This window comes from Mizuhopecten yessoensis, unplaced genomic scaffold (assembly GCF_002113885.1).
Source record: "Mizuhopecten yessoensis strain PY_sf001 unplaced genomic scaffold, ASM211388v2 scaffold10885, whole genome shotgun sequence".
In the NCBI taxonomy this organism is placed as follows: domain Eukaryota; kingdom Metazoa; phylum Mollusca; class Bivalvia; order Pectinida; family Pectinidae; genus Mizuhopecten; species Mizuhopecten yessoensis.
In genome coordinates this window covers 574,048-584,471 of record NW_018408770.1, presented here as the reverse complement: position 1 = coordinate 584,471, position 10,424 = coordinate 574,048, and the positions used below count along the sequence as shown (strand labels likewise).

The window sequence follows — 10,424 nt, the reverse complement described above, 5'->3', positions numbered from 1 at the left end:
TGATATTCAAGGATTTATTCCTCCATAAATAATGATTTGGATATACATGTACAGTTGGTACCAATCTAAGAATATATACACCATGACATCACCACTGTAAACATCTGCCATGACAACACATTCTTAATGGTTTGCCATTTGGCTTGCATTTTCATTTTCTTTAAAAACAGGATAAAATCTCTTACAATTATTCCACATAAATACCATACATATTTTGCCCAAGATATTTATACATTAAAATCCTGGCCAGGAGACAAAATCAGGAAATGATCAAAGAGTCTGTCTGTATTCGGAGGGGAGAACAACATAATAATGTGTGCTGTAAACAGCCAGGTGGTCGGACAAAACCGTCTTCTGGTCTGGCATTAATGCTTACACCAGACAAAAAACGTCGTCTGGTCTGGCATTAATGCTAACACCAGACAAAAAACGTCTTCTGGTCAAGCATTAATGCAAACACCAGACAAAAAACGTCTTCTGGTCTGGCATTAATGCTTACACCAGACAAAAAACGTCGTCTGGTCTGGCATTAATGCTAACACCAGACAAAAAACGTCGTCTGGTCTGGCATTAATGCAAACACCAGACAAAAACCGTCTTCTGGTCTGGCATTAATGCTAACACCAGACAAAAACCGTCGTCTGGTCTGGCATTAATGCTAACACCCGACAAAAAACGTCTTCTGGTCAAGCATTAATGCTAACTCCAGACAAAAACCGTCTTCTTGTCTGGCATTAATGCTAACACCAGACAAAAACCGTCTTCTGGTCTGACATTAATGCTAACACCAGACAAAAACCGTCTTCTTGTCTGACATTAATGCTAACACCAGACAAAAAACGTCTTCTGGTCTGGCATTAATGTTAACACCAGACAAAAAACGTCTTCTGGTCAGGCATTAATGCAAACACTGTCAAATTCTACTGACTGGCATCATCCATATACACATTCTGTATACAGAAAATAAATATTAGCAAATAATTATCTACACAACTATTGCACATCATGAACATTAACAATTATCAGTAAAACAAGTAGGTATGTGCCGTAAAAAGTATAAAATAATCCCCTTCTAACTAAAGCTAGTGTGAGAACATAGAGGGAGACTCTCTCCTACTGTATGGTGTCGGAATATACAGGATAACCTGTATACAAAGACTATCAGATTATGCAAGGAGACCCTGTCTATCCCGTCTGTGATGGATTACAGAGGTTAATCCCCTCTTTCTATAACAAGTGCTAAGTTTACTGCAGTAAACCTTGAAAATGTTTAACCAATGACTTTGCAGATTCCTTCCAACTGAAAATTGAGAAATTGAGAAAGAAGACAGTTCTTAATAAAATGCATGATTTCTTGTTTTCATTTGTTTTTGTGAACTATAAATCCTTGTGGACCTACTGTTTTAAGGTTTCTATTATAGCATACTTCCTAGAAAAGTTATAATTAATTGAAAGTTTAGTTTGGTATAATAACAGAGACAAATCTGACAGGAACTGATGTAATATATAAGTAATTATTATAAACTAGTGATCTGACATGTCAACATTTATTATTTAGGAAAATAAAAAAAGGCTAACATTGTCCAATCATGTTTGACAAGAGCACTTCTATTATCATTCTGATGAAATCAATTGTAAATACATCAATATGCACCAGGGTTATATGACACACACTCAACAGAACAAAAACAAAGATATATACCAACCACTCAACAGAACAAAAACAAATACAGAAAAGCTATCTTGTGTAACAATACTCGGCCCATACACCGGTAACATATTATGTCCCCTCTGTTTAACATGTAATGCCTCATAAACTAGACATATTGTTATTAACTCATTCCGGAAGCCATACACCAACAACAGTAATACTACTTGGTGAATATCTCTGTTGCAGATACCCTGGTTTAATTCAGGCTTTCAATTGATTTTTAAGACAGAGAGTCAACGAATAAAGAATAAACTTCATATCATTCTTCAGTATGAATAGTTTTAACATCATTCTTCAGTATGAATATTTTTAACAAAGAGTACGAGATAATAACCAAATACTTAAAATCTAAATGTCCATACCTGTAGCCAGTATTGCGAGTAAACATTCCCCAAAGACATTTGCGGGATTTTTTGTGTTACTGTCTTAGTATTATAGCTTGTACTCTTATGGTACAAAATTCTAAAGATTTAACAGCAATTAAATGGTGGAATAGAACCCCAAACACTTAAACATCTTTTTTAATAATAATAATAAAAAAGTTCTTGTGAGCATAATACTGACACCAAATAATTTTGTTAGGTATAATATCTTTTTCCCCAATCACGATACTTCTAAAATGTCTAGTACAGCTAGATTGCAGGAGTCTTGTTGTAATGACCCAAAGGTGAGGTTACTGCTTGTATAACTTTCGTATTATCGTACAGTGTCTCAAGTGTCAACATCGAATGAAGGTAGAATTTACAAAATGTGTTTCATACAAACCAGTAAGTTGCCATGATATACATTGTATCATGAAATGTTTCTAACACAGAAATTTAAAAATACCTACTGGGTGATATATTTTGCTAGCTCATCTATGGTGAATGAAGTATATATATTAAGTGACTCTGAAACACAAGGTGAAACAACCATACTTCATAGTGATGGCCGTCTTGTGATGAATGGAATGAAACACCCTTGAGCCATTGTTATTTGAATTAAACAGAATTTTCTAGCTGCTATAATTAGTCTTGAAGACCATTCAATGAAACACACTAATCTGACACTAGCAGCCTCAAAAAATGAATGGACTAGAGAATGGTCTGTAACAGAAATTAACGTATATCTATTTCCACCAAATACCTGGTACTTCAGGATAAGTCTGTTGGATGAAGGGGTGATAATTAGTCGTGAAGAAATGGAGTATAACCTACCATGAAAATACTGGACTAAAGGGAGATAACTTGCTATGACACAATACGCCATGACAAGGGGAGGTAACCAGAAATATGAGGCAGCGATAACAATGCGAAAGGATCTTGCCAATGTTTTGAAAGTTTCAACTACTAATTCAACATGTAGGATTTCCTTGTTATTCAATGCCATTTAATTCAACACTTCCTTGCAATGGAAAACGAAAATTCTCCTTAACAGCAATGACCTATAGTTAGTAAATGAATGATTACATATACCGGTACATTTGATAGGATTCTAATTCATCACCCTCATTCCTGCAGGAAGACAACCTAATTTTCAAAGTACTCATTTTGTTGATTAATAAACACAACCACAAAAATGTCAACAATTCAGAATAAGGTTATCCTTCGACTGTAAAATGCCACAAATCATGATGTCAGTCATTTTCTGAACACCACTTACAGAAGTGCTCCCATTTTTTCTATCCTTTAATGAAATACATGTGTATATATATTTCTTTACCTTGATCAATCAATTATGTCAAATAAAGTTTTATCAAGTATAATTCCTGTATACATTCATATGTATATATGTATGATTATAGTGTTCTATACAATGAGTACACATGTTTTACAAAATTATGTATTTGCTTTTGTATCTGAAGGGATATAGAACAGAAAGATATTTTCTGATCTTAGCTACCAATAGCTTTAACCAAAATAGTGTAATACTTATTTCAAAGAAAACAAAATAAGAATAAAATGATAAACTAAAAATTACAATGACATGAAACAATGGAGGTATCCGAATAAATACAAGCTGCTATTTGCACAGCCTCTTAATCCTAACTACGTGATAAATGACCCATCAGGAATATATTACATACATACAGTACAAAGCATATCACAGATGAAAGACAAATTGGAAATTGGACAATTTAAAATAGGGATAGTGACCTACAATATCACACACTGAATTTCTTTCTAGCCAATTCTTACAGTAATTTTCACCTAGCATATCTAACACAGCATCAATTTGAGATGGTGTGAAGAAACCAGGAAACTACATACGTTAGTAACGTAAAGTAATCAATGGTAACGGTTAACATTGATTACTTGACCCCACTGTAAATGTAAACTTTATCTATTTTACAACAATTATGAAACAAGTTATTTCAACTTAAATAAATCACTCTTGTTGACCCGAATGTTAGCGTGCAGGGGTCTTAATGTGGGAGGAAACCGGAGTACCTGGAGAAAACCCACCCGACCCCCCTCTACTGAACAGTAGATATCTGAGTGTGGATAGTGTGTGATATCAGAGGCCAGTATCAAAGTGCAGTGCAATACTTAAACATCAGCCAGTCTCACAGGTGCATATACATAACAGCTCACTGAGTCTGAATCGCTCATCTAGTTTACTGGTAAAAATGACAGTTCTTCAAACTTTTATTATTTTTATCTTCCCCACTTCAAATTTCAGAAATTTTGAATTTGCTAAATCCTCAACATCAAACAATACTTAGTGACGGGGACGGACGCTGCACCACAACACTGGTGTAATGGCTTAATGAAGTAACACTCACGGAATGGTTAAGTGTGGAGCCCGAAGGCCAGGAGGTGACAGTGATGATTATTGGCCGTACGATTTTGTGACTAGGAGTTCCTGATAACTATATTTGGTCTGGAGTATGTCATCAGCCACGAACAGGTAACAACAGGCTGGCAGGCCCCAACGTAACACTGGACATAGACACTGGAGTGTGTAAATTTTGGCTAGTATAGACAACTATTCCTGCCCATTTCTGATTAAAACTTTAATAATCAAATCACTACATCATGTTGTATTACTTTTATGTAACTTAATTAAATTTTATGTCTATTGATAATATATTACTGCATGCAACTGATTTCTTTTCTAAATATTTTATGAACTATTACTAATGAATAGTGGCATATTATGAACCTTAACTGCACAAAAATACTTTTTAAACAATCTAACATGTTTACAGAATATGTGTCTCAAAATTTAACAGTCTAAAGGAGCAAATGATGTTATCAGTGAGATCCCTGCTGTATCTTTTGTAGCAGTTTGGTAATTGCGTCCTGTGAGATCCATTATGTATGGTGAGTTGCGCCCTGCGGATTTCCTGTTGTGGGTAGAGTTGGTGTGTGCTGTGAACCTGCTGCCCTTGCTGTCCGATCTAGGGGAGGTCACCTGAGTTAACGTTGTTATGTCGCCATTGTGGCGGCCATTAATATCATACACTGCTTTGGTTCAAGTCCGGATCTGCTACATACTTTCCTGGAAGTGAAAGACAGCATATAACTATTGCCTATACTGATATTTCTTATACAATGTAATGGGACAATATTTAATGTAAATGAAATATTTACTGATGATCTGTAACAGTATAAGTTTGTTTTTTATTGGTTGAAAAATTATGTCACATTGTTTGGTGACGTCACTCATAAAATGAAGTTGAATCAAGATATTTTGATTTGTAGAATATGGAATCACGTATAAAGTATTTGTTTTCCTGACATATTCTGAATATTTTGGTAGAAGCAGATTCACCAACTTGTGATGACTGGTTTTCATGTTTTGCTAACTCATGTTCAGCAACTTTCATATTGTAAAATGAAACCTGATGTCTTTATACAGTTTGAGTTAAATTAAACATGATATCCAACAAATAGTCATTTGGAAACCTACCTTAAATCAAAATTTTGAAGTGTATCAACTTTTTTCTTTAATATTTCTCTACAAAATGGCATATAGCCTTAAATACTGACATGTAAAAACGTGTCTGTATAAACCTGACCCTCTGTACACTGACAAATGTATCGGTTCCAGTCTTATCTCATTAGACAGATCTTTGTACCCCTGACCTTGTCATGACAAGGCTATATGACCATGGTACACAACACATTGCTTACAACAGATCTTTTATCTCTAATAAAGATATTAAATGTGAGTTAGGAAGCCCTACCTGCAGCAAAGCGTTTCTTTGACAGAGATATCCGGTAACCTGTTCCCACTAGCTCAAAGTCTATCCCTGTTAGTGAGGCCCCCTCCGATATAAAAGTCATTGCTGTTGTTGACGGTTTGGAGGGCCCTGACTTGAGGTTAAATTTGGCTCGTATACTTCCAGCACTGCCCTCCTCACTCAATTCTGCCAAGTCATTTAATTTCCAAGTGGCACGCTGATTTTCCTCATTCCTGTCAGCAAATGAAGTTTGTTAAACACTTCTTGACAACATAACAAGTACTGTAACAGTACATATACCTCAACTTAACTATTATGTGTTGATATAATACATATATGATGTATCAATTTAATACATAAATCGTATGTATCAATATAATAAATATCTATTACACATCAATTGTCCTGTTTTAAGGATACTTGTCCAGTGCAGCAAAACAATAGAGAACTCCACTGTCATTTTCTTACATACAGAAACCTCCCCTCTGTTTATTTTTTTGAATTGACCTTGTACCACATCTGGTCCAGTTCACTACTGCTGACCAAGTGGCTTAGCTGGTTATAGCGACACATATTGTACGATGATCGGTTATAACGGATGATTGGTTATAACGGATGATTTGATTGGTTATAACGGATGATTTGATTGGTTATAACGGATGATTTGATTGGTTATAACGGATGTTATAACGGATGATTGGAAGTTCTGGGTTTGAATCCTAGTCTGGCCCCATTGCCATTTTTACACTCAGACATAACATGTTTGGCAGTGGCCAGGGATCCTTAAGAAATCACCCATGGAAAGTTAAAAAAAGGTCTTGTAACACAGGAGGTTTCTTGATACACTTCTCGAAATCAGTTCATAAAGAAATCACTACAATGGGAAACAAGAAAAAGTGATCTGTTAACACAAGTGATTTTAATGGAGATGGTTTGACAGTTATACATACCTAGTATGTGTCAAAATAACATTGATATATTTAGAGTCGTTATAATATGCATCTACTACGTCAGAGTGAGTATCGTCTTAATCATTCAAGAATGTAATGGTGTACAGTGTCATTGGTAACCACCCTTGGCAACGTTAAACATGAAATATTAAATTTCAGATAATTACGGTTATAAATACGAAGAAAAATATGTTAGTCCTGTTTTGGCAACCCAATAGTTGACAAAGCCAAAATGACTAAGAGTCGACTTACCAATTGCCACTAGGGATGCTCTGCATGCTCTCTACACCACCGTTGACCACCACTGTGGCCGTGATGTTTTTTAAAGCACAGGGTGAGGACATGGACTTGGGGTTATACTTGTAGTCTAGCCTAAAGTCTGTGTGCTTGTCCTCACATTTCCAGTACACCACCAGGGGGAGTGGACAGCTCTCCACACCAGGCTGGGGCTTCCCCTGTAATAACCGAATTAGTATCATGAATTTGGTAAGACACTACATAAAAAGTTTATTATATATATCCATAACCAGGTAGGTTAGTGTTCACAAACTACTTGGACATAAATTATGCTGACGTTAGATGGATTCAGGGGAACGTGAGCATGGCCCACTAAATATGACGCAATAATACAAAACTGATGTTCAGCTCCAATTCTACACAGAATACAGGATTTATTAGATCAATCCATGGGATTATGAGATTCTCGGTGGATAATTACGTGAAATGTCTGTAAATCTGTACTCACCTGGTATTTGAGTATATCTATATTGAAATAAGATGCTGATTTGTTCTCCTCGCCCTGACTGCGGAGGTGGTCTGTGAGAGCCGACATGTTGAATGTGTAGATAATGCAATCCTCGGCTACATTGTGTGATTCTCTGGAAGCCATAATGAAAGTACAAATAACATTCCAAGTCTCCTACATACACATCTAGTCACACAGGATTTGAATGTGTAAGATAATCCGTACATTATGAAATAGATAATAATTCAATGTAAAATTCTTGTCAATGTTAGAAAATGTCTGACATCAGAGCATCATTAGTGAATACAGGTAAGAAAGATATACTCTTGGGGTGGTCGGGTGGTGCAGTGGATAGAGCACTTGCCTTTCACCAAGGCCGCAGGGTTCAATTCCCTGATCAGACGTGAAAAAGTATGGGGTCTCCTGCCCAATCACGTGGGTTTTTCTGCAGGTACTCTGGTTTACTCCCACAATAAGACCCCCCGTGCGCTTACATCCGGTTCAACAAGAGTGATTAATATAAGTTGAAATTACAAGTTTCATAATCGGTGTAAAATGAATAAAAGTTTATATTTAAAGACATACTCACTCTACAATTAACTGTTTATTAAGGATGATGTTGTTAAGTCGAGATGAGTTTTTGATTTGAAAGCTCAGTACAGCTGGAGCTGGATTTTCTGTGAACACTTTGACGACACCAGCAGGAAATGACATCATGACATTGCCAATGACCTTCACCATGCACCTGTAAATAATACATCACCAAGGTCAATATAAATGAAATTTTTTACATCTATATTAGACACTCTTACAAAGAAACGAGTTAGGTATAAACTCTGACCAAGGATTTCCCAACTTTTAGCACAGATTGTCTCAATATTACTGATAATGTTAAGTAAATAGTACCAGAAAACTGATCAATGAAACAGGCTATGACACCTAATAACTTGTAAATCCTAACGCTGCGCTGGAGGAGATGTATGAAACAAGTGTCCTTACTGTGTGGCATCTGTGCCTTTGAAGTAGGCACCGATATTCTCTGTGAAAGCAATGGCCAGAGGTACGGTGTCAGACTTGCCGATGGTCAGTGGGCTTGGCCCTCGAGATGACCCAATTAACATGGAGGTCGTGCTGAAGGTCATACTATCTGACCGGCCCATTATGGAGGCGGGACTGTTCCTACCCGAGGACCGTGATGGAATCTAGAAAACATACATCAAAGTAAATTTGATCACACTGTAATTATTTCTTTTCTGATCGACTAAATGAAAACGCATTTCATTTACCCTAATTTCAAATATGCATTCGCTATGGGATAATAGTGTACGTACCTGAGGTATGATGCCTTTGTTATGAGATGATGACAGTGTACGTACCTGAGGTATGATGCCTTTGTTACGGGATGATGACAGTGTATGTACCTGAGGTATGATAGCTTTGTTATGAGATGATGACGGTGTATGTACCTGAGGTATGATGCCTTTGTTATGAGATGATGACAGTGTATATACCTGAGGTATGATGCCTTTGTTACGGGATGATGACAGTGTATGAACCTGATGTATGATGCCTTTGTTATGAGATGATTTGTTATGAGATGATGACGGTGTATGAACCTGAGGTATGATGCCTTTGTTACAAGATGATGACAGTGTACGTACCTGAGGTATGATGCCTTTGTTATGAGATGATGACAGTGTATGTACCTGAGGTATGATGCCTTTGTTACGAGATGATGACGGTGTATATACCTGAGGTAAGATGCCTTTGTTACGAGATGATGACAGTGTATGTACCTGAGGTATGATGTCTTTGTTGCAAGATGATGACAGTGTACGTACCTGAGGTATGATGCCTTTGTTACGAGATGATGACAGTGTATGTCCCTGAGGTATGATGTCTTTGTTGCAAGATGATGATAGTGTACGTACCTGAGGTATGATGCCTTTGTTACAAGATGATTTGTTATGAGATGATGACAGTGTATGTACCTGAGCTATGATGCCTTTATTACAAGATGATTTGTTATGAGATGATGACGGTGTACGTACCTGAGGTATGATGCCTTTGTTACAAGATGATTTGTTATGAGATGATGACAGTGTATGTACCTGAGGTATGATGCCTTTATTACAAGATGATTTGTTATGAGATGATGACGGTGTACGTACCTGAGGTATGATGCCTTTGTTACAAGATGATTTGTTATGAGATGATGACAGTGTACGTACCTGAGGTATGATGCCTTTGTTATGAGATGATAACAGTGTATGTACCTGAGGTATGATGCCTTTATTACAAGATGATTTGTTATGAGATGATGACGGTGTACGTACCTGAGGTATGATGCCTTTGTTACGAGATGATGACAGTGTACGTTCCTGAGGTATGATGCCTTTGTTACGAGATGATGGCAGTGTACGTACCTGAGGTATGATGCCTTTGTTACGGGATGATGACAGTGTATATACCTGAGGTATGATGCCTTTGTTACCGGATGATGACAGTGTATGTACCTGAGGTATGATGCCTTTGTTATGAGATGATGACAGTGTATGTACCTGAGGTATGATGCCTTTGTTACGGGATGAAGACAGTGTATGTACCTGAGGTATGATGCCTTGGTTACGAGATGATTTGTTATGAGATGATGACAGAGTATGTACCTGAGGTATGATGCCTTTGTTATGAGATGATGACAGTGTATGTACCTGAGGTATGATAGCTTTGTTACGAGATGATGACAGTGTACATACCTGAAGTATGATGCCTTTGTTACGGGATGATGACAGTGTATGTACCTGAGGTATGATGCCTTTGTTACGAGATGATGACAGTGTATGTACCTGA

At 36.9% G+C, this 10,424-nt stretch overlaps 1 protein-coding gene across 7 annotated transcripts in view; it reads right to left on the bottom strand.

The window, feature by feature from the left end:
* The window catches only part of LOC110463283 (F-BAR domain only protein 2-like), a 41,911-nt gene continuing 31,487 nt past the window's right edge, over window positions 1-10,424 (bottom strand). For all 7 annotated transcript variants that reach the window (XM_021517753.1, XM_021517755.1, XM_021517760.1 and 4 more), the window contains 6 exons: window positions 8,574-8,776; window positions 8,164-8,319; window positions 7,575-7,707; window positions 7,082-7,284; window positions 5,883-6,112; window positions 1-5,194 (listed from right to left, as the gene is read on the bottom strand). In XM_021517753.1, coding sequence (XP_021373428.1) covers window positions 5,151-5,194; window positions 5,883-6,112; window positions 7,082-7,284; window positions 7,575-7,707; window positions 8,164-8,319; window positions 8,574-8,776 — 969 coding nt within the window. In that variant the 3' untranslated portion in view covers window positions 1-5,150. The remainder of the gene's footprint in view (window positions 5,195-5,882; window positions 6,113-7,081; window positions 7,285-7,574; window positions 7,708-8,163; window positions 8,320-8,573; window positions 8,777-10,424) is intronic.